Raw genomic sequence first — 24,446 nt, forward strand, 5'->3', positions numbered from 1 at the left:
GCAAGGCAAACACCCTACCCGCTGTGCTATTGCTCCAGCCCCCAAATGTATTTCTTAACCAACGTAAGATTGTATTTTAGTGATACCTTTGAAAGCTCATATTCTGAAATTTTGGAAAGATAAATACAATTAGTATGGCCCCTGCACAAGAGGGACACACAAATTTGTGAAGAAGAAGGAGAAGGAGGAGGAGGAAGAGGAAGAGGAAGAGGAAGAGGAGGAGGAGGAGGAGGAGGAGGAGGAGGGGAGGGGGAGGGGGAGGGGAGGGAGAGAGGGGGGAGGGGGAGGAGGGAGAGGGGTGGGGGAGGGGGAGGGGTGGGGAGGAGGAGGGGGGAGGAGGAGGAGGGGTGGGGGAGGAGGAGGAGAAGAAGGAGGAGGAGGAGGAGAAGGAGGAGGGGAGGGGGAGGGGGAGGGGAGGGAGAGAGGGGGGAGGGGGGAGGAGGGGGAGGGGTGGGGGAGGAGGACGAGAAAGAGGAGGAGGAGGAGGAGGAGGAGGAGGAGGAGGAGGAGGCAGGACTCTCCTCACTGAGTTCTGGAGGTTATTATCCATCCTTACATGCTTTATCGGGTCTGGAGCAATAGCACAGCAGGTAGGGCGTTTACCTTGCATGCTGCTGACTGGTTCAATTCCCAGCATCCCATATGGTCCCCTGAGCACTACCAGGAGTGATTCCTGAGTGCAGAGGCAGGAGTAACCCCTGTGCATCACCAGGTGTGACCCCCCCAAAAAAAAGCTTTATCTATAAATAATAAATAAATAGACATCCTCTGTCATATGGGGGCAGGACCCACTTATATTGCTTGCTGACATTTGGATGCATACAAATACCCATGGAATGACACCATATTAAATGAACAAATCCAGAGAGAAACAGCCCAGCTCCACTAATCTCAGAAAGAATATGTTGCCACCAAATCTTCCCAGGTGGAGAGGTCTGGGCTGACAACTCTGGGCCTTCTCAAAATGGGGTAAGCAGATCTTTCCTCCCAAATGCACAGCAGCCAGCAGCCATGCTGGACACCCTCCAAACACAGAAACAGAAACTAATCAGATCCACAACTGAACCTCATCAAACTGCCAAGCCACCAAACTGTTCCAGCTTTAGAGCCCCTGGACCTACGTGGACCCGATACACCTCCAAGTTTCAGAGTACTGTCAGCCAGCAGGATCAGAAAATATGATGGGAAAGTTGCATACTCCTCTGCACCACGCTTAATGAGCTTGAACCATAACATAGAAGGTTCAACTAGCACCAACCAGCCCAGTGAATCTTCAGTGACTTTAGTAACATCATTGTGAGATATAACAACTATCACAAATTGATTTTTATTGATCTAAGTTTTAATAATTTCATTTGCCTTTGTGTTGTAACAAACAATATGAAGTAAATTTGTTTGTACCTGTAAAGGGGCATGCTGGGGTGGTGGGTCGGTGTGTAATCTCTGGCAGCAAGGGAGATCCCCGGCGGCTCTCCCTCTCACAGCCTGCGTTCGGTGGCCTCAGGCTACTTCCCCACCTGGGCGGCACATGCCATGGGCAGATGAAGGAAATGAGGCCACCAGGCTGGCGGATAATCAATTGCCGTTTATTCCATTCTCCCCACGAGCCTGTTCCAGTCTCACGGAGCCCCTCATTCTATTCTCACACTGCCCCTTATTCCTGTCTCCTCCTGTCTCTCCCACTCATCTCTCCGCACTCCCTCTTGCTGCCATGTCTCTCGTCTCTCCACGTACCTGCTCCTGCATTCCTCCCCTACATTCTTCTCCCTCTGTCCCCCTTGCTAGTCCCTCGATGCTCCATCTTGCTGCCCTGGTCTCCCTAGTCTCTCTCCTGCATTGAGGGTAGTCACCATACCCTATCTGGCAGCAAGATCAATATATCAAAAGCCCTTCTTCAGCTCAAGGGCAAAATACCACTTAGGGGTGTTTCTGCTCATCTTAATACTAGTTATTTTGTATCGACACAGTAAGAGATACATTGAGCTTATAGGGTGGCTCTCCTGGGGACATCTCGCCACAGACTCAGACTACAGTGCTCAGGCCGGATTAATCATTAATAACTAGGGTCTAAATCTAGTTATTGCTTTTTGGATCATGACAGCATTTGCCCATAACAATTATAGTTAAGCATTATGGCACTTTGGCCTGGTCCATTTCGATGCCAGGGTAGCTCACTGCTTGCCCTGGGTCCATCTAGTCCCTCGTCAGGACCCTGCTTTTAAGGTGCTAGAAAGTAAGGGCACTTGAGGCTTAAGTTGAGAGAACAGATGTCTAGGAGGTAATCATTCAGAGTCAATTAACTCCTAAGTTACAAAATCATAGCATTGTCTTCCTACGTCCATACAAAAAGGACACTGCTCTGAGTCAACTATGTAAAGGATTTAAGGAGAGAAGCAATATTTACAAATTAACAGAGCAAAAAGAAAGAGGTTACAAATAAACACAGGGGAATGGGAGCACTGTGATGGGAGTAACCCAATAAACCTAAGCTCTCTGTGGCAAGGTGGAAAGAACAAACCAATGGTTTTTTGTTTGTTTGTTTTTTGCTTTTTGGGTCACACACAGCAGTGCACAGGGGTTACTCCTGGCTCTGCACTCAGGAATCACTCCTGGCAGTGCTGGGGGACCATATGGGATTCTGGGAATCGAACTTGGGTCGGCCGCGTGCAAGGCAAACGCCCTACCAACTGTGCTATCGCTCCAGCCCCGAACAAACCAATGTTATCCCAGGTGGGAAACTGGGGACAATGGTGGAAAGATCACACTGATGATGAGATTGGTGTTGGAACATTTAATGCCTGGAACAACTGTATTACGAGCAATTTGGTAAATCACTGTTACAATAAAAAAAAAAATTTAGGGCTGGAGCAATAGCACAGCGAGTACGGCGTTTGCCTTGCACGCAGCCAACCCAGGTTCGAATCCCAGCATCCCATATGGTCCCCTGAGCACCGCCAGGAGTAATTTCTGAGTGCAGAGCCAGGAGTAACCCCTGTGCATCGCTGGATGTGACCCAAAAAGCAAAATAAATAAATATCCCATCATCATCCCGTCATCCCGTTGCTGATCGATTTGTTTGAGCGAGCACCAGTAACGTCTCTCATTGAGAGACTTATCGTTACTGTTTTTGGCATATCCAATACACACATGTATGTATATCTGCCGCGCAGGCGCGATACTCTCGGTAGCTTGCCGGTCTCTCCGAGAGGGGCGGAGGAATCGAACTCGGGTCGGCCGCGTGAAAGGCGAACGCCCAACCGCTGTGCTATCGCTCCAGCCCCAAATAAATAAACAAAATAAATAAATGAACTAATCCATCTCATAATCAGGCTCCTGATGGTAGATAATATATATATTTTATATTTTTCTTCTATCACATCTGGTTGAACATATTTACACATATATCTGTACAAAGTAGCCTTAGATACTGAATTAGGTAAAAAAGAATAAGGAATATACTTTTTTTAAATTCTGAGGGGCCAGAGAGAGAACACAACCAGTAGGGCTGCACCTCGGCTGGCACGAGGCGGAGAAAGCCTCTATGTGCCACGACAGGCCCCAGCTCAGCTGTCAGGCCTGTTTCTGTTCCCCCAAAGCACAGGCTCCTAGTTCTCTGAAACAAGTCACGTGATAAGTAGGATATCTCTGGGCACAGCAGGTGGGCACGCCAATTAGCTCACAAACTTGTGACTGCTTCCTTACAATTCTTTTTGCGGGGGGAGGGGAAGGTCACGATTCTTGAAGAAACCGCAAACTGTCACCAACAACGGTGCCAACTTCGCTTGTGTAACTGCACGCTGTATGATGTTCCAGAACCAGAGCCGGGCACTTCTCAAGGCCCCACTGTGCTGGAGGAGACTCGGGCCCTCGCTCCAGCTGGAGATAAAGGTTCCTCCGCTTTGGCCTTCTCAGTGTGGAACTGGCCCCTCTGCCAGTGGGAACCCCACGCCCGGCTGCAGGGTTCCGGCACCTAACATGGTTCCCCGAGAGCAGCCACAAGAGTGCTCTGGAGACAGAGCCAGGAGTAAGCCCTGAGCACCCCTGGGTGCGGCCCAAAACAAAGTGAAATAAAACACTCCGACTACAGGGGAAGACCGAGAGGAAAGGCAGAGTTACGTCCACACCGGCCTTCCGCGAGCCAGACTGAAAGTGCTTCCAGCCGGGGCCTCCACCCTGCCGTCCCTCCGCTGGGACCGGGCCAGGCCGTGCCCGAGCACGCACCGGGCCCACGGGGCCTTCCCCGCCCCCGCGTGGGCGCAGTCGAGAGCCCACTGCAGGGCCGAGAGCCCCTCACGCGGCCTTTACGGGGAGGACATGGAGACAGTGCCCGCCGCGGGCTCCGACAGAGAGGGGCGGGCTACACCTTCCCACTTGCCCCCTCCCTGCCCCCCTCCCGTCTCACTGCCCCGCGTCCCAGACTCTGCCCCCTCCACCCGTCAGTTCCCCCGTCGACCCTCGAAAACCCCCTCCGCGCCTCCCTGCCCTCAGAGTAGCCCCGCTCAGGCCCCGCCCCGCCGCCCAGACCCCGCCCCGCCGCCCAGACCACGCCCCGCGGCCCCACCCGCCGCCACTCCGGGTCCCGTGGTCCCAGGTCCGTGCGTCCCCGCCACCCCCACCGCCCCTGAGCGGGGCGGCCCCGAGGGCCCTGGGGGAGGAGGAGCCCGCAGGGGTCGGGAGGGACCGGGAGGGACCGGCAGGGGATTGGGCAGGGGTCGGGAGGGGTCGGTCCGAGGCGGGGCCGGAGTCCGGGTCGGTGCGCTGAGGGCGGCGCTGGGCACGGGGTGGGGGAACTGGCTGGGGTGGCACCCGGAACGGTGCGCTGCGGGGCGCTGCCGGGCCCGGGGGCAGTGGTGGAGGCGGTGCCGGGGGCCGGTTCGGCGCGAGGGCGGTGCCCGGGGCGGGGGCGGGGGGTGGTCTCAGCCTCAGTCGAGGTCGCGGGCATGAGCTGCGGGGCGACCCCGCGGCTGCGAGTCCTGCAGCGACACCTGCGCTCCCTGGAGGTAAGGGCGGGCCCGGACTCGCGGGCCCTCGAGCTGCCCGGGGCTGTGGTGACAAGTGACCCCTGAGCCAGCGCCCAGAGCGAGCTTTCCAAGGACACCTGGTCCCCCAACAGGGCGGGGGCTGGCTAGTGATGAGGGCTGAAGGAGCGGCTGCTTGAGGACGGTGCAGTGGGCCCGGGTCTCAGCGGTCACTGGGGATGGGACCATGGTGGGCTCCGAGGCCTGTGGCTGGGGGCCACCCTGTGCCCTCGCGAGCTGACTCAGCGGGCGCAGCCCCGCAGGGCTCAGGGGCACCTGGGACGCTGGCGCCAGAGGTGTTTACTCTAGGGCTGTTGCTTCATCCAGGCCAGCAGGGTAAGGCTGCTCCCCCACCACTCACCCCTGCCCTCTCTGATGGCCCAGGGTCCCAGCATGGAACCCACAACGAGCCCACTGACCACACACGTGCTGGACACCGCCTCCGGGGTCCCAGCCCAGGGTCTTTGCCTGCGACTGTCCAGGCTTGAGGACCATGGCCAGCTTTGGACAGAGCTGCGGAAAAGGTAAAAGGGAAGAGTTGAGGGAGAGTGTGGCTGGTTCTGAGTCCTGACCGATACCTCCCAGAGGCCAAAGGGCAGAACAGACAGTTCTGGATGGTCCCAGGGCTGGGATCATCAGTAGGTTAACAGGTTAACCCTGTGCTAGCAGCTGACCAGGTGGCGAGTTTCTCTTTTGTTCTCCCCAGAGGGCAAAACTAACTGCCTCTTCATAGATGGGAGGGGAGGACTGTGAGGGTGGGGGAATTACCACCCAGACCTGACACCCACTGGTGGTGAGGGAACCTGAGGCTGGCTGCTTGGCCTGTCTCAGTCAACTCTAGCACCTTCAGGCACCCACAGCGGAGAGATGCTGGGTGCACAGCCAGCAGGAAGAGGCAGTTTTCCAAATCAGAGGGCACAGGCCTTGCCCTAGCTTAGAATGTTTAGTGTAGCTAGACATAGGCACCAGGGGGACAGGGTTTTGGGCACAGCTATTAATATGATATACAGAGTACAACCCACTTTTATGTTCAATTTGTGAATAGGGCACTTATAGAGAAAATCTGAGCACATAGATGTCAGCTACAAGTGCCTACTGATCAGGGGATAGTTTTGGGAGACTGCCCTTCCTGCCTGTCCTCTGACCCCCTGCATTGAGCATCTGTCCTGTTGCGGGGCTTTCCTGTTCCTGGTCACCTGCTGGAATTGGTTGTGGGTGTGTCGTGGCTGCTGGTTATGCAGACCCAAGAGCCAAGGGTGGACCCAAGGGTGGCCCCTCAACCCTTCACTCCCTGTTCTCTTACAGCTACACCAACCCAGATGGCCGCTGCCCTGGGCTCATGTCCCCCGGCCAGATGAAGGTGGGCACCTACAAGCTGTTCTTTGACACGGAGAGCTACTGGAGGGAGAGAGGGCTGGAGAGCTTCTACCCGTATGTGGAGGTGAGGCCATGTCCTGCCCACATCCCCAGGGCAGTCTTGGCCAAGCACACCTGCTTTGAGGTCCCAGAAGAAAGGTGCCCAGGGTACTTTACACACCTGTCCCTGCCCTGCCCTTGTGTGATTCAGCTTCTTGTGCGGCCTGCATCCTGCCGAGCCCAGCCTGGCCACTTCCCCGTCTCCTCGCCCCACTGGGGTACCGCAGCACTAGGTTTCTCAAGGTCACTGGCCTCTGTCCTGTCACTGGCTCCCCAGGAGGGCCCAGCCACTCACAGCCGTGTCTGGAATACTCCCTCTCTTTTGGTCACAGATTGTCTTCACCATCACAGATGAGACCCACAAGTTTCATGTGCCCCTACTGCTGAGCCCGTGGTCCTACACCACCTACCGAGGGAGCTAGAGCCCATGCCATCTTCTCCGCCTGATCGCCAGCTGGCCTGCATACACAGACCCCACCCCCCAGCCCTCGACAGAACGGGCTTTGTGTTCCTCACCAGGTTTCAGGTGCTGCCCTGGGGACCAAGGGAATAAAGATGCTGGGATCTTCGAGCTGCTGTCCTCACTGAGACAGGGCTGTGGCTCCTGAAGTGACTTCTCCATACAGCAAATACGAAAACCTTCGTTTACTAACAGCACAACGGAGCACACATGTACTGCCCTGGGTGTGTGCAGAGGTGTGGCCCAGGCAGTGGTCTGGAGCGTTACGTCGGGGTGCCCACTAGCCCCGCAGGGCCCTGACCCAGTATCTGCCCCACAACAGCAGTCTCTAAAGGCTTGAAGCCCACGTTGTCCAGGGGGATCCCAAAGGCCAGGAGCTTCGCCTCATAGGTGCGCAGCAGGTCGTTGTGGGCCTGTGGGAACAGAAGGGTTGGGGGACATGGGCCCTATGGCAGGTTGGAGATTGAACTTGGGTGGTTACTGTTACACCTATTTCACAGATGGAAAAACAGAGCAGAAGCAGAGACTCAGCATCACTGGGGTCTGAGCTGCTCCTGGATGGACACTGTTCCTGCCTGACACCCACTTTCTGCCCCTGGGGGAAGATTCGGGCAGCCCCCTCCATTGAAAACAGCTCCAGGCACCAGCACGGTGCCCATCCTGTTTCCCATCTGGAAAGCAAGAATAGAAGTGCTTGGACCCTACCAACAGGGTCCAAGAGGACATGATAGTGCACACTGGTGCCAGCCTTGGGACCTGCCTCTTCTCTGCAGCCACAACTCCAATCAGATGCGGGTCCTGGGGATTCTCAACCACAGCCCCAGCTCACAACTGGTGGTCCCCATTTTGTGCATATGAGTCTGAGATGCAGGGCCCAAGGGCCACCAAGAGCTGAGTGCTGAAAGGCACCACCAACAGGCATCAACTTTGTGCAGCCTCCCACTCCTGACAGTCACAGTGTGTCTGAGTCCCACCTGTGCAGTACACATGCTGTGTTCCCTGTGGGAAAAGCCCAGACAGAGCCATGGCTGCCGTGCAGAGCTGGGGCCACACAGCGGCCCTCACTGACTTCCCAGGCTAGGACAGTGATTTGCAGCTGGCTTTTGGGCTGGGAAAGAGTGGCCCAGGCAGTGTTCTGGAGGGTTACGTCAGGGTGCCCACCAGCCCCGTCGTGGGCAGCTTTCATAAGACTCAGAGGTTCTGCCTATTACTGACACAGATTTGGGGATCAGGAGAGGCCCTTCCTCTGGCCTCCGTAAGGTGAGTGAGGGTCAGAGCTTGGTGGGTAGATGAGAAACTTTCAGAGAGGGGACAGCAAGGGAGTAGTCAGCGTGATGCAGACATGCCCCAGGTCACGAGTCCGCCAAGTGACGACGTGCAGGGAGAAGTCAAAGGTATGAATCGGGCTCAGGGTGACAACAGGGGCCTCTACCTTGCAGACGCGGGCCAGCTCGTACTGCAAGTCCTTGATGGTGTTGTTCTTTGAATCCAGCACGTCCTAGGAGAGAAGGTCACCATGAGTCTGACACGTAGAACCCTGAACAGGCAGGGAGTGCAGTAGAGCACACACCCGCCACATATACCCCTCACACACACACCACACATATCCCACCCATACATCCACTACACATATTCCCTCACACACCCACCACACATACACACCGTCACCTACACCTACCACACATAATCCTCACACACACACCCCCCACACACATACTCCTCATGTACACAATCCCACCACACATACCCCTCAAACACCACACATACCCCTCACATACACATATCACACATACCCCTCACATACACACACCACACATACCCCTCACACACATCACACTCCTCACATACATCCACTACACATATCCCTCACACCTGCCACACGATCCTCACACACACCACACATACCCAACCCACATATACCCCTCATGTACACACCCCCACCACACATACCCCTCACATACACACACCACACATCACACCCCTCACATACATCCACTACACATATCCTTCACACACCCACCACCCATACCCCTCACATAGACCCACTACACAAACCTGCCACTCTTATGCCTCACACACAGCCACTATGCACACCAGTCCAGAAGGAGCAGCCTGTGCAGAGGCCCCAGGGGATGCATGACACAGTCCCCCTGAAGTCACTGTCGCAGTGGTGAGGGGCTGGAGAGGGTGAGGCTGGTCTGGATCAGGGAACCCCTACAGCCCTCCTCACGTGGTGGTTCATGAGTGTCATTCCCTGCCCACAAGGTGCATAACTGACAGGAAAGGCCAGTGTCCCTACAGGCCCCAGAACAATGGGGGGTGGTGGTGGAGAGGGGACTAACAACCCAGGGGAAACTCAAGCTTTGCTGCCCTGGGTAGCACTTAGGAGCTGGCCACATGCCCAGGGTGAGGAGTGGACCCCGTCCAACAGCACGTCATTTCCCATCTGATAGTGCTGTGATGCCCAAAGGGGTGAGCCCCCCACACCAAGCCAGTATGCTATAGGCCTGGATGAGACCTCCCTGTGGGTGCATCACCTCTGCCCCCAGGGGCTATTCTGGATGATCAGTCCCTCCAGGCACCACTCCCACAAACCAGCACCCCAGATCCTGTCACTAGCGTTTCCCAGGCCCGACCCGGCTCCGCAGCAACCCGCACCCTGGGTCAGCCTGCTCCTGTCTCCCCAGGCCTCAACCCACCCCGCTGCACCCCCACCCTGGGTCGGCCTGCTCCCCTCCTACTCCTGTGTCTCCCACAGGCAATGGGTGTGGGGCAGCTCAGACTTTCTGCCTGTCCCCACCCTAGACCCTTCCACTGCTGCTGCTAAGGTATGTGTTCAGGGACTTGGAGGACAGGCAGAAAGTCTGAGCACCCAGCAGGCCCTGGTCTCCTCCCCTCAGCCCAGCACTTCCCCAGGCTGGGTGCAGGATAAGAGGCAAGGCTCAGAGCTGACCTGCAGGACCCCTGCCAGGGCCAGACTGCAGTGAGACCAACACTGGACGCTGCTCAGGTCCCCTCTGTCGAGGTGTTTGGTTGGAATAGGGTTAGCTGTGGGGCCACACACAGCAGTGCGTGGGGCACAGTCTTGTCTGAGTGTGTCACTGGAGGCCACACCGTGGAGAGCAGCTGCCCCCCAGAGCCACACCGGGCTACACTGAAGTGGCAGCTAAGAAGAACCAAGCTGAGCCCATCTTGAGGAGTGTAATGGGCAGAGAGGTCTGGAGGGTGCCAGGAAGAGCCCAGAGACACGGCAAGGCTCATAACCACCTGGACATGGGAACCATGCCCAGTACCACTGGCTGGAAGCAGGGGTACGGCAGTCTGTCTGTACTCGAGACAGGAACCACCGTGTTCTGCCCAGGCCAGCTGAGGGTCTCCACCAGAACCATGAGGCAGGATATAGGGGGCCGACACGAGACAGGGGACTCCTGACCTGTGTGGGCTCCTCCCCAGGACCCCCAACATACCTCCAGTTTCCGGGACACGAGAGTCAGGGCTCCAGGGTCCATGTTGGAGGCAGCCAGCACCTCATTGAGCTGCACCTCCTTCTTCTCTACGGTAGCGCTGAGTGCCTGGAGTTTACGCTCCAGAACCAGGTTCTTGAAGCCCACCTTCTGCTGCACCTCCAGGATGGCTGCAGTGAATTTCCGGTACAGATCATCCCGTTCCTGCTGCACCTGCCAGGACAATGCACTGAAGGGATCCCCTGCGCAAGAAACACATTTCTGCACCCCACCAGGGCCCACACCTCGGGCAGGCGGGTGTGTGTCTATACCAGGGCCTACGCCTCAGGCAGGCAGGTGTGTGCCTACACCAGGGCCCACACCTTAGGCAGGCGGGTGTGTGTCTACACCAGGGCCCACACCTCAGGCAGGCGGGTGTGTGCCTACACCAGGGCCCACACCTCAGGCAGGCGGGTGTGTGTCTACACCAGGGCCCACACCTCAGGCAGGCGGGTGTGTGCCTACACCAGGGCCCACACCTCAGGCAGGCGGGTGTGTGTCTACAGCAGGGCCCACACCTCAGGCAGGCGGGTGTGTGTCTACAGCAGGGCCCACACCTCAGGCAGGCGGGTGTGTGTCTACAGCAGGGCCCACACCTCAGGCAGGCGGGTGTGTGCCTACATCAGGGCCCACACCTCAGGCAGGCGGGTATGTGTCCATACCAGGGCCCATACCTCAGGCAAAGGGGTGTGTCTACAGTAGGGCCCACACCTCAGGCAGAGGGGTGTGTCTACAGCAGGGCCCACACCTCAGGCAGGCAGGTGTGTGTCTACAGCAGGGCCCACACCTCAGGCAGGCAGGTGTGTGTCTACAGCAGGGCCCACACCTCAGGCAGGCAGGTGTGTGTCTACACCAGGGCCCACACCTCAGGCAGGCGGGTGTGTGTCTATACCAGGGCCCATACCTCAGGCAGGCGGGTGTGTGTCTACAGCAGGGCCCACACCTCAGGCAGGCGGGTGTGTGTCTACACCAGGGCCCACACCTCAGGCAGGCAGGTGTGTGTCTACACCAGGGCCTATACCTCAGGCAGGCAGGTGTGTGTCTACACCAGGGCCTATACCTCAGGCAGGCAGGTGTGTGTCTACACCAGGGCCCACACCTCAGGCAGGCGGGTGTGTGTCTATACCAGGGCCCATACCTCAGGCAGGCAGGTGTGTGTCTACACCAGGGCCCACACCTCAGGCAGGCAGGTGTGTGTCTACACCAGGGCCCACACCTCAGGCAGGCAGGTGTGTGTCTACACCAGGGCCTATACCTCAGGCAGGCGGGTGTGTGTCTACACCAGGGCCTATACCTCAGGCAGGCAGGTGTGTGTCTACAGCAGGGCCCACACCTCAGGCAGGCAGGTGTGTGTCTACAGTAGGGCCCACACCTCAGGCAGGCGGGTGTGTGTCTACACCAGGGCCCATGCCTCGGGCAGTCAGGCTTGTGGTACCCATGTCACTGACAGAGATAGTCTAGCTGTTGGAGGCAGGAGAAGCACGCTGGACCCTCCTCTAAGAAAGGGCTCAGGAAGCTACACGCAGCTAAGTGAACCCTAAAGTCTCCATGGGCAGGTGAGTTCAACCTTGCCCTAGGTTGTGTCCTTTTATTTTCCAGTATTTTTTGGGGGGGTGGTGCTGGGGACCCAGTTGCATTCTAGGGATTATTCCTGGCTTTGTGCTCATATCACTTCTGGTAGTGCTGAGGATCGAACCCAAGTCAGCTCTCTTCAACCAGAGATATGTCCTTACCTCATATCCCCACTAAAAATGACCAGATGAAACTCATCTCCCAATTCATTCACTAAGCACTGTGAAAAATCAAAACATCACAGGAATATTTTTGTTTTTGTACCACACTGTGCTCAGGGATTACTCATGGTTCTGAGCTCAGGGATCACTCCTGCTGGAGCCTGAGGGGCCATATGGGGCTTATGGGGTCAATCTAGGTCCGCTCTGTGCAAGGCAAGCACCCTACCCACTAATGCACCACTCTGGCCCCACAGAAATGTGTTTTAAAAGGTAAACATGTAAGGGGATGGAGCGACAGCACAGCAGGGAGGCTGACCTGGGTTTGATTCTCAACATCCCATACAGTTCCCTGAGCCTGCCAGGAGTGATTCATGAGTGCACAGCCGGGAGTAACCCCTGAGTACCACTGGGTGTGTTGCAAAAAAAAACACAAAAAAAGTAAATGTATAGAGGCCACATGAGAATATGTGGTGTGACTCCTTCCAGAACATTCTTTATAGTGAAAGAACAGGAATGGCCAGTGCTAAACTATGTATGTCTATATGTATGTTTCCTTCCACTGTCTACATCCAACCTCCAAGATTTGCCTCAACCCAGTCCAGCTTTAAACCCTTCTGACAAGGAGAGAGTGAGCTCAATGAACTGAGCACAGGCTATGCATGTAGAAAGTCCAGATTCGAGCTCTTGTGCCACACACTCCACAGAGCACCACTAGAAATGGCCCCTGAGCACTTCATCCTTCAGCACCACTGGGTGTAATCCCAAAACAATGTAATGATACAAAAACCCAACTATGAGTGACTTTGTAACTCACAATGCTTTAATAAAATAAAATTTGGAAAATTAGAAAGTAAAATAAGGGCCAAATGGAAAGCACAATAACTACCCTACACATGGCCGATATGGGTTTGATCCCTGGCATCCCATATGGTCCCCCAAGCAACACCAGGAATGATTCACCACACCTGAGCATTGCCAGGTGTGACATACACACACACACAAAAAAAAGACAAATTTTAATTTTTAAAAAATATATTTTACATTATTTTTACAAGTTTAAAAAAAAAAATCTGTGGACAAATCAAGACCCTTTGTTGGTGGTTTGGTTTGGTTTGATTTCTCAGGGCCAGGGAAGGAACCTAGGCCCTCACGCATGCAGGGCAAGGGCTCTGCCACTGAGCCACCTCCCCAGCCTTGAGCTGGAGCTTTTCCTGGAGATGGGCACGACTCTGGCACAAACCACACACTTCATTCAAATGGGAGAGAACAGAGACTGGGAGTGGGCTCAAAGGGCTAAGGATATGCCTGGCACACGAGATCCTCCGGTCAGTCCTGGGACCAAGTGATCCTACTTTACAGTGCTGGGAGTGACACCAAAGCTCCAGGCAGAGCCCCCAAACACCACCAGGTGTGACACAAAAACAAAAAGCAAAACAAAACAACAGAGAAACACCTGGCAAGCTCCAGCCTGCTGTAACTGCAGGGGACAGCTCTTCCGACACCTGGAGCTCTGAACACAAGCTCTAGCACCGCAGCTCCAATGCTGGGAGTGAACAGTGCACAGACATGGAGCAGAGCAGTACAGTGGCTGCAAAGAGCAGAAACAGCAACACTGGCAGGGGAGCACCCTGCAGGCAGTGCAGGTGGCTTTAAGGACCAGACTGCCACAGTGTGGTCTGAGCAAGAACCCCAGAGGGAAACTGCATGGCCTCTTCCCGGATAACTAGGGAGCATGTCCACAGGGGTGTCAGCTGGCCTTTCCCTGTTACAGGGTGGGGCTAACAAAGTGGGGTCCGCTCCCCACCAGAGAGCCAGCATTCTATGACACCCCGAGGCCTTCTTCAAAGCTCCACTGAAGGAGAAGGCACAGGGATGCCCAACTTCCAAACCCACAGCTCCAGCAACAGCGTCAGAATACCCTGGACCAGTCAAAGGGCAGCAGAAAGGCCATCCCTGGCTGGCACCCTGGCAACAAACCTTGATGAAGCGCTGCTCCAGCACCTCGTGCTCCCACTGCAGCCCCTTCAGGTCCTTCTCAGTGACTTTCAAACGTGCTTTGGTGCACTAGGAAGAAAACGGAGGGCAGGGGAATAAAGGTGTCAGGGTCAAGGCAACCAGGAAATACAGAACCCTGGAAGACGCCCAAATTCCCACCAAAGGACAAACTCAAAGATACCAGCAGCCGAGCCCACAGCAGGGAACCCCACGACATTTTCCGATACCCCGACAGCCCCAGGAGGAGAGTGAGCAGAGAAAAAAGCTGCAGGCTCTTCTTCCTGCCTCTGGAACAAACTGGCTCTGAGATGTCTCTGCTGAGCCCAGGAATAAGAGCCAGGAGCTCCGGGGACACACGGGACAGGAGGGGGTTAGAGGGACACTCACAAACAGGATCTGCTTGTCCCTCTGGTAGGTTGCAAGCTTCTTCTGCATCTCGCTCATCTCCTCCCGCGCCTTCTGCAGAGGCTCCACCAGGCGCTTGTTCTGTAGAGACACCTCCATCATCTCCCTCTCCAGGTGCTCCTCCTTCTTGCGCATGTCCTCCATCTGCTCCTATGGGCAGAAAATAGATGTGCAAATTTTCAGCAGGAAGTGCCCAGGGGCTGCAGACTTCTAGGTGAGAGCCAGGCTCTCTACTGCCCACACTAAGGCCCTGCTGGCCAAACACAGTCAGAACCTGAGCCTTTTCTGTGCATCCCTGCACTTGAACTTACTCTGCATTTTCTCTGCTGTAGTAACAGGACGTGGCTGCAGCTCCCATTGCTGCTCTGGCAAGCCTCTGCCTCCCCACAGCACCCGGCGGGCAGAGAGGGTGCCATAAGAACAGGAGGGTGCAGTAAGAGGCATATCTGGTACCTTGAGGGAGTTGATGAGGGCCAGATTGTTGAGGGTGATGTCATTGTAGTAGTTCTTGATGTCGGTGAAGGCCTCCTCATGGCGCTGCATCAGCACACTGATCTGGCCGTTCTTCCTCTCCTCCACCTCGTGGATTTCCGTCTTTCTCCGCAGGTCAAGCTCATCCCGAAGCATCTTCATCTTCTTATCATACTTGGCCTCAATTTCTGAAACACAGAGAAAAGAGCTCAGCAGGGGAGAAGCAGATGCCCAGTGTCATCAGAGTGGACAAAGTTTGTCAAGGGTCCAAAACTACCCACAGGACAGAGGTCATGTGAACACTGCTAACAGGCTGCGGTCAGTGGTGCCTTTCCTGCTGGTGCTCACAGGAGACTGCATGCATGCCACCCTGTGCCTGCCTGATGAGGACTGGCATCAATGAGATACCCTGGGGAGAAGATGTAAGCAGCCTAGTGCCACTAACCCATGGTGGGCACCACCTATGACCCTGACAGAGACTTTGTCAGGACCAAACTCTGGAATGGGAGCCCCTTAGACAAGGAGCCATAGGAGAGGCCAAAGAGATATAAAATGACCACCTGCTTCTAGTGGCCAGTGAGCCTGGCTGGGAAGGTGAGGGGCACACCCCTCACTGCATCACTTAGCTGTTTGGGGTGCAAGGTGGTCCTCAGCCTCAGAGACCACCACTCTACCTAAACACTGATTTTAGCCCAGGGACTTGCACACAGATACTAACCTTTCACTTGCCGCTCAAAGTCATTCCTCATCTTAGTGATCTCCTCGGTGTGCTTCTGCAAAGGCGGAGAGCAGTCAGGCAGACAAACAGAGCCCATTTCAGGAGACTTGTTATTGTTATTGTCAAGAAAGAGCTATGCTGATGCCAGTGGGGTCTCTCCCGTCCGAGCTCACAGCTCAGGGCCTGACCACGTGCTCAGTTACTTCCATGTCTGAGACCCCTTTCCTCAGGCACAGTTGCTCTCAGCTGAAAGGTGTGAACATGTTCTGGGCACTGCGTGTCCACAGCAGACTGGCTGGCAAAAGACACTCTCCGTGGGATCCCACTCATCTGCTCCAGCTGAGACTTGCAGCTTCATTTAAAGCTTTGCAGTAATTATTTTATAAATTATTTTGTTCCAGGGCCACACCTGGTAGTGTTTTGGGAGGTCACTCCCATCACTCCCAGCAGTGCTGGAAAACAATCTTTGGGCCTCTGCATGCAAAGCATGTGCTCCAGACCTTTAAGCCATTCCCCAGCCCCATTTTATTTTGTTGATTTTGGGGCCACAACCCCATGCTCAGGGCATACTCCTGGCTCTGTGCTCAGGGATCACTCCTTAGGGGGATCAGGGGACTATATGGGTGCTGAGGATGTTGGCTGCATGCAAGACAAGCACCCTATCTATTGCTCCAGCTCCTACAGAAAGCCTTTGAAAACCAAAGTCAGGGGCTCGAAAGATAGTTCATGTAATGAGTGCATGATTTATACACCTCTGACCTGGGTTTGATCTTCAAGTACCACATGGTGCTCTGAGCACTACCAGATACAGCTCAAAAATAAAAGGGAAATAAGAAAGCCAGGGAGATAGTACAGCAGGCAAGGCATTTGCCTTGCATATGGCTGACCCAGGTTCAATCTCTGACATCCCACATGGTCCCTTGAGCCCACCAGGAGTGATCCCTGAGTCAAGAGCCAGATTAAGCCCTGAGCACTGCTGGATATGGACCCAAAAAAACCAGGGGGAGGAAGGAAAGGAATAGAAGAAAGGAAAGGAACAAAACAAGAAAGGGAGGAAAGGGAGGGAAAGATGGAAAGGAGGGAGGGATGGGGGAGGGGGAACAAAGGGAGAGAGGGAAAGGAGGGAGGGAGAGAAAGAAAGGAGATGGAGAGAAGGGAGGGAGGGAAGAAGGCAGGCAGGCAGGCTGACCCATTCCACCCCTGCCCAACCCAGGGTCATCGCAGTCTACCAGACCACCGTCCTTGCTCAGCCCCTTCCCCAGCAGGTCTTCTTAGAATCCCTCACAGGAAACATGCATCCCACCCTCCTCCCAGCGGTCCACCCCAATCAGGTCTTCTTGTGGCAGTTCCGCATCTGGAACCACAGCTGCCTTCTGTCATGTGCTTGTGCCTTGCTAGACCCTCAGCCACACCTGGGCAGCCACTCTGCAATCCTGACCCTACTATATCCCCAGAGCTCAGGCCAGAGCAGGGCAGCTGTATGTACCCAGCAGCTGAGCTGCAGCCTCTACCAGGAGCCCCCACCCCCACGCCATCTCCCTCAGAAAGGACCAGGATGTTTGGAAAATCAGCCCGTGGTTGAGTACAGTTCTCACGATGGCCTCTGAGGAAAGGAAACACTTTAGAGGCTGAGTGTGCCTAACTGAACATCCCCTAGGAAAGTAAATGGGGACGCACCCTAAGCTGGACTGTTCTCTTGGGAAATGAATTTGTTGGTCATGTCTGAAAAAACAAAAAAATCCGCACTCAGTCCCCAGTGGGATTTGGCTGACTGTATGCTTTTAAATCCCCTCCTCCCTTTTTTCCAATCAGTTGCCAATCAAATTTGATTGACTGCATTCCAATCAAAGGCAGCAGTCTCTCTACAGAACCTGGGTTCCCCGGGCCGCCCTGACCGCACCTACCAGCCGCAGGTTCTTCACCACCACCTCGTTGGACAGCTCCTGCTCCTTGAGCTCCACCTTCAGTGCCCGCATGTCCTTTCGCAGCAGGGCCTCCTGTGTGTGGTGCTCCTTCTGGGCCAGCTTCATGACCACGGTGCCCTCGGTCTTCATCTCCGTAAGGCTGTTCTGGTGCTCATAGAGCAGGTGCTTTACTTTCTGCTTGTACACCTGCAAGCAGGACCACAATCTGCTCATCATACTTCTCTCCTGCAAACAGTCCTATACGTGCTCACCTATGCTCACCTGACTACACATGTACACTTCTGCACAGGCATAAACATGTGCATACACATGCTCACCTGTACACATCTGTATACTTCCACATGGACATGCTCACCTAAACATATGCAATCCCGCACATACATGCAGCCATGCACACATATGCTCACCTGCACACAAGCACACTGCCACACAGACATGCTCATAACATGTTATTGCTCTTTCATAAGAAGTACCTTCTGGTTCCGTGTACTGGACACAGGAATAGGTGTGGCCCACTCCTCATCCAGCTCTTCTGCTCCTGTGTAGAGCCCAGCAGGCATGGGCAGGCCAGCACCTCACCTTGATCTCCACCTGGTGCCTTTCTTCAGCTTCCTCCATCTCCCGGTCTTTGTTCCGCAGCTCAGCCTTCTTCTCCTCCAGCTGCCTTCGTGTGATCTCCCAGAATGTGTGGATCTTGTCCCTCTCTAGCTGGAAGTAGTTACGTTCCTCCCGCTCCCGGTCCAGCTCCTCCCGGATGCGACCAACATGCTCCTCCACCTGGCCACACAGAGCAGGATGCTGTGAGGCCCAACAGGCGCCCACCCACCAGCGGTGTATGCTGGCTCAGAGAAGTGAGAAAGAGAGGAGCCACTCTCCCCTAAAAGTAAGCCACAGCTCTGGACCTTTAACAACATTTTAGTAACCTCCTTCAGAGGGCTTACTGGCTCCAGGGTGAAGAACACAATCTTCACACACTTCCTCTAAGGAAACTTTTCTGGATAATTTTTAGCAGATATTCATGACAAGCAATACAAATAAATTTTTTAGTTCCTTGTTTGGGGGCAGGATTTGGGAGCTTGGGTGGAAACACTTGCAATATGGTAGTGGGTAGGTATAATAGTGGTGGGATTGGTGCTTGAATATTAAATGTAACAAATTATTGGGAACAACGTTATAAAAATAAAATAAGATTTTAAAAAATAAGAATTTAAACATTTTTAATGTAAACATTTTTTAAAAATTGTGAAAAGCCATTGCTAAAAATGCCAGGGACCAGGCGCCTTCACAGTGAATAGCAGAAATATCTGGATTTACTCAATAACCATGAAATAATTAAAACAATTATGCCCTCTCATCCATTCCTGGGAATTTAAATTAAAGAAATATCTGTCTTGTTGTGACAGCAAAAATATTAAACAGAAAGTAATCAAAAATGATTTTAAACAAAGAAAGGGTGAGGGATGAGAGCACAGCACATCAAGGTCATCACAAGAACTGAGGATCACAGGTCACCCTCCTGGGAAGAGACGTGTGAGCAAGAAATACAAGAAATACAGAGGGCCAGTCGGGGGCAGGCGCCACTCAGCTGGAAAGCTCTTATGTAATCACCACCAAAAACAAAGACAGACAATAGTCACGGCCAGGGAATGACCGACAGTCAGGATGCAAGGAAAAAGTGCAGGGGTTCAGGTAGGTCCCTGACACAGCATGGGCCCCCCAGCACAAGATGGGAGTGATGGAGCACAGTGGGTGTATGTGGCTGAAAAAAGAGCCCTACCAAGAGGCTGGAAGATGGTACAGCCTTGCCTTGCACACAGCTAACCTGGCTTCAATCCCTAGCACCCCACAGAAGACCCCCCAGAGGCACCCCATCATTCCTCCAGGAGTAATCCCTGAGCACTGCTGCGGGGTGTGGCAAAAAACAAAACAAAAAATACACCAGAAGCAAGAGGGAAAGTGTAGTGGCTAGAGGGTTTGCTTTGCTGCAGCTGGTCAAATCCCCACAGTTCCAACCCCCTCAGCACCACTACAGGATCTTGAGTGCCACCAAGGGTCGCTCCTGAACAGAGCCAGGAACAGTCCCTGAGCAGTTATGCAATTATGACCCAAAATCCTGCGAGGGGTGAGGGGGAGGGCAGTGACAGGATGACTACAAAAAAAAAAAAAAAAAAAACAACCCTGGAGATGCGTAAGTGCCAAGACTTTGTTCAGAGCCAACTGCAAATTTGAAAACAGGTCAAACAAAAAAGAGCATAGGTCAGAGTTCCCACATTTCTTGGGAATCTAGTTGACTATCTTATCTTCTGAGCATAGTCTCAGGTCACTTCATCAAGTTCTTCTCTTCTGAAAACGCCACAGAGAAACCACAATTCTCACCAAGAAAGGAAATAAGGGTCTTTGAGAAGGGCTCTAAGATGAGGACCCTGAGCAGACAGTGCCCCGTGAGGCAGGGGTCCTCAGAATCTGCCTTAGCAGCTGACAAATGTCTTTATGTCACAGACCTTTATAAACAAATATTCTAAAGCAGGCCAACACCTAGTCAGATTGGTTCACATTACTAAATCCTTCCAGCACTCAATATTCAGGATTTTGTTTTTAATTTGTTTGCTTGTTTGGGGGCAATACCTAGAGGGACTAAGGGCATACTCCTGGTTCTGTGCTTAGGGATCACTCCTGGCAGGTTCAGGGACCATATGGGATGCCAGGGATCGAACCCAGGTCAGCCATGTGCAAGGCAAGGATCCTACCACTGTTCTATCATGTTGGCCCCTCAATAGTCAGGATTTTTGCTTTTGTTTTTTATGTTTAGGTTTTTGAGTCATACCCAGTGTTGCTGGGTTAGCTCCAGCAATGTTCGTGGGATGATGCAGTGCCAGGGAAAAACCCTGAGACTCCAACATGCAAAGCAAGGACTCTAGCCTGTGAACTATCTCCATTTTCCAATATTCAGATTTTTCATACCCAGACTGCCAGCTTCTCCAGAAGAAACAGAAAACAGAGGTTGGAGAAAATGTAGAGATAAAGGCACCTGCCTTGCAAGCAGATCCACTAAGTAAAAGGCTTGATTCACAGCACAGCCTGGGCACCACCAGGTGCCAGGTGTGACCAAAGAGTCAGGAGTAGCCCCTAAGCACTTCCAGGTGTTGTTCCTTCCCCAAAAGAATCAGCTAACAAAGTCAAGGATATAGTTCAAGTGGCAGATGACATGTCAAGGAGCGAGGGGCCCTAACCACATAGTTCCCAGCACCCCACCCACCACATGCCCCCAGTACCCAGATGTGGACTCTATTCCACATGTCCTATTCCTGTACCCTAGGTGTGAGTTCTGAAAAAAGAAAACTTGGAAAACAGACTGGAGAGAGTTTAGCAGGTAAGGTAAGGAGTCTGCCTGGTACGCAGCTGGCCCAGGTTTGAGTCCCAGCATCCCACATAGTCCCCCGAGCACCACCAGCAGTTATTTCTAAGTGAAGAGCCAGGATTAATGAGCAATTCTTGGTGTGGCATGCCTCCCTACCCAAAATCAGAAAACAGAGCGCACTAAAACCTAATACTATAGGCAGCCACGTGACCTGAAGCCACTATCTTGCATCCCTCATCCTGCCTGAACTGCGGAGGCTGCCATGACATCTGGGCCTCTGCTCGACATGCAAAGGCAAAGCTCTCCCTGTCCCTGTTCTGGCCCTAGGTGTAAGACCTCTTTGCCCTACATGCATCAGCCCCATGAATGCTGCAGACCGCAGCCCAGAGCCCCTGCCCAATGCTCGGCTTGCCAGGGGTCTCCTCCTCATCATTCCCAGCCTCGGCCCTGCTCTTCAGTTTCCATTCATGTGACTTGGTCACCATTATTTTTACTTCACCTTAGCGGAGGGGTGGGTCATTCCCATAGATGCCATGGGGTCCATATCGTACCATGAATCAAACCCAGAACTCCTCAAAGAGGGCTGTAAGGGTCAAGAAATAGTACAGCATATACGGCCCTTGCCTTGCACCTAGCTGACCTGGGTTTGATCTCTGGCATCCCATATGGTCTCCCGAGTCTGCCAAGAGTGATGCCTGAGCACAGAGCTAGGAGGAATCCCTGAGCACCACCAAGTGTGGCCCCCAAATAGCAAATAAAATAATTTTTTAAAAGAGGGCTTTAAGTGAAAATGAGGGCCCCCGTCCCTACTTTTTTAACTATCACAAGAGGGGCAAAAGCAAGGGCTGGAGCGATAGTACAGCAGGTACGGCATTTGCCTTGCACGTGGCCGACCCGGGTTTGATTCCCAGCATCCCCTATGGTCCCCTGAGCACTGCCAGGACTAATTCCTGAATGCAAAAGCCAGGAGTAACCCCTGCGCATTGCCCAAAAAGGAAAAAAAAGGGGCGAGCGGCAAGAGAGATAGCTCAGTGGCCTGAAATACACACTTTGCTTACAGGAGGCCAGGTTTGATCACTGGTACTGCATGGTCCCCCAAAGACCACCAGGAGTACCCACTGAGCACCACTGGTGTAGCCTGAAAGCCAAAACCCAATGACCCTATGCAGTGAAAATAAGGGTTAGGAGCCCTCAGGTCTGTACCAGGTACGGGAGTGGTCAATACCACAGCGTGTGAAAGATGAACCACATATAGGCTCACAGTTTGCCACATGGTACAGTTTTCTAAAGCTTTAAATTTAAACTGTAATTATGCAATTATGTTCTCTACCCCTTAACTGCATCAAGATGAACAAATGTTCCTCTCAAACACCATTTGGGCTTACTCTTCAAGCCAGTCTTCTCCCTTGAACAGGTATCTCACTTTGCTTGCTTTTTTCCCACTCCGGGAAGCCCAGTGTTCCCTCTGGAACATATATTTTCTCTCTTTCTCTCCTCTCATATCTAAGTGAGTTTCATTCAATAGAAACTACCTTGCTTCACAACAAAAAAGGAAAATAAACAAGTGGCTGAAAATAACTTCTGTTAAAGAAAATAAGAGAACAAGCTATATATACATGTAGTACAACATCTATAAACATCAGGTGCATAAATGGTTAAGATTAAAAGAAAATATGTGAAATTAAAAATGGCTTTTATATTAAATTCCTGCCACCCTATTAGGAAAGAGTCTTCAGAAGTTGAAGTCAGAGAGATAGTACATAGGGTAAGGTGCTTAAGTTGGACACAGCCGCCCAGGTTCAATATTCAGACCTCTTAGGCTCCCACGCCCAATCAGAAGTGATCCCTGAGCACAGAGCCAGGAGTAAGTTATGAGCATTTCTGAGTCTGGCCCCAAAACATAGCAAAATATGGAGCCAGAGCGACAACAGGTAGGCTGCTTCTTGCCTTGCACGTGCCCTATCTGGATCCCTGGCACCAGGAGTGACCTTGAGTGCAGAGCCAAGAGTAAATCCTGAGTACAACAGGGTGTGGCCCAACAGGGAAAATAAGTCTTCGATGCAGTAGAATGGCTTTATTGATTTTTCAATATGTGAGGTTCCTGAGAGCTCTGGACAATGGGATAGGCCTGGACAGGGCGGGTTATCTGAAAGGGTCCCTGGACACAGACCCACCATGCCACCAGCTTGAAGCCTCTACACCTCTCACCTGTTCCTTGCTCATGTCTGCTGGGGCGAGCCCATCGACAATTGGAGTTCCTTTGGCTTTCCCCTTCTTCCCCTTCTTTTTGGGTGCCTTCGGTGAAAAAAAAGATGACTGCATAAGAGAGGTGCTATCTATAACATCCTTTCAGGTGTCCCCCTCCTCGACTATTCTGGACTTTGTCCATGTCCTGGTCCCCCAATGCAGCCCTATCGGAGTTCTCCTGGCCCAACCACATGTAAATTCTCGGTTGGAAGAATATTTTCTCCATCTGGCTCATCCCAAACACATGCCTCTGGCACACAGCAGAGGCCCCCTTATTCTGCCTGCAGAGCTTGTTTCCTAAAAAAAAAAAAAAAAGAAAGAAACCAAAACCCCTTACTGCAGCTACACACCAACACGCTGGGAAACCACTACAAAAACCCTACAAGGAAATTTAGCAGCTTCGTTCCCACCATCACAAACCCATCAGAGAATCTGGTACAGAGGACTGGAGGGGACGGCAGGACCACCAAAGAGAAGTGTTCTGAGCAGCTCAGCGCACTGAGACCCCCTCCCCGCGCCTCATTTGCAAGGGTCTCTCAGGCACACTGAAATTCCAAAGCTTTCTTGTGTCCACTTTTCCCAACTTGGTTTATGTCTGCACATCTGCGAGTTTGATCACCAGAAATTTCTACACGGAAATCTTTTAACGTGGAAGGGAGAGGGAGGCGAGATGCGTGGGGAGGTGAGGGAGGAAGCCAGCAAGCATGCGAGGGCGGAAGGAAAGTCGCCGCATTCCAGGAAAGGGCAGACGACGTCCTTGCAGGGGTCCCTCCCCGTCTCAACTCCCCCAGAAGAGGCCAGGATCAGCCACAGCGGGGGCCCTGGGTTCTGGCCGACCCCCCAAGGGCCCCTCGGCCAGCCGCACGGACTGCTGCCTCCAGGGGGAATGCCCGCAGCTGGGGGGCCCGAGGAGAAAAGCCCCGGGCAACCCCGACCACGGGCCCCAGGGACCACCGTCCTCAGCCCTGCTGTCCTCTAGAGGACCCCGCAGCGCGCAGGGGTCGCGGCTGGGCCCATCGTCTGCACCGGGGCGGCCCCCGGGCTCTCCCGCGGGGGTCCCCGCGGGGACGGGGCTCAGGGCTCCGTGCGGGGGGCTGTCCGCGCGCAACCGCCTCCAGCCTCCCGGGCCCGCCTCACCATGGCCGCCGCTGCCCGCCGGCCAGCTCCCGCCCCCAGCGGCCGCACCGTCTCCCGGCA

The 24,446-nt window shown here is 53.8% G+C and overlaps 2 protein-coding genes across 5 annotated transcripts; one reads left to right on the forward strand and one right to left on the reverse strand.

The window, feature by feature from the left end:
- Window positions 1-4,640: 4,640 nt before the first annotated feature.
- On the forward strand, window positions 4,641-7,003 carry LOC101557107 (5-hydroxyisourate hydrolase-like). Of its 2 annotated transcripts, none has more exons than XM_055146382.1 (4): window positions 4,641-5,000; window positions 5,346-5,542; window positions 6,324-6,459; window positions 6,767-7,003. In XM_055146382.1, the coding sequence occupies exons 1-4, from the start codon at window positions 4,941-4,943 to the stop codon at window positions 6,854-6,856; spliced, it is 483 nt and encodes a 160-aa protein (XP_055002357.1). In that variant the 5' UTR covers window positions 4,641-4,940; the 3' UTR covers window positions 6,857-7,003. The 2 variants fall into 2 exon arrangements, with proteins under 2 accessions (XP_055002357.1, XP_004600847.1); XM_004600790.2 differs by having other exon boundaries at window positions 4,650-5,000; window positions 5,403-5,542.
- Window positions 7,004-7,157: 154 nt separating this feature from the next.
- GAS8 (growth arrest specific 8) lies at window positions 7,158-24,446 on the reverse strand. 3 transcript variants are annotated; one of them, XM_055146380.1, is made up of 11 exons: window positions 24,387-24,446; window positions 23,211-23,297; window positions 18,224-18,421; window positions 17,624-17,830; window positions 15,720-15,774; window positions 14,984-15,189; window positions 14,513-14,680; window positions 14,108-14,194; window positions 10,362-10,565; window positions 8,327-8,392; window positions 7,158-7,307 (listed from the first exon to the last, which is right to left on the reverse strand). In XM_055146380.1, the coding sequence occupies exons 1-11, from the start codon at window positions 24,387-24,389 to the stop codon at window positions 7,158-7,160; spliced, it is 1,431 nt and encodes a 476-aa protein (XP_055002355.1). In that variant the 5' UTR covers window positions 24,390-24,446. The 3 variants fall into 3 exon arrangements, with proteins under 3 accessions (XP_055002355.1, XP_055002354.1, XP_055002356.1); XM_055146379.1 differs by having other exon boundaries at window positions 10,362-10,571; XM_055146381.1 differs by lacking the exons at window positions 23,211-23,297; window positions 24,387-24,446 and having other exon boundaries at window positions 10,362-10,571; window positions 18,118-18,252.

Source organism: Sorex araneus, chromosome 8 (genome assembly GCF_027595985.1).
Source record: "Sorex araneus isolate mSorAra2 chromosome 8, mSorAra2.pri, whole genome shotgun sequence".
Lineage (NCBI taxonomy): Eukaryota > Metazoa > Chordata > Mammalia > Eulipotyphla > Soricidae > Sorex > Sorex araneus.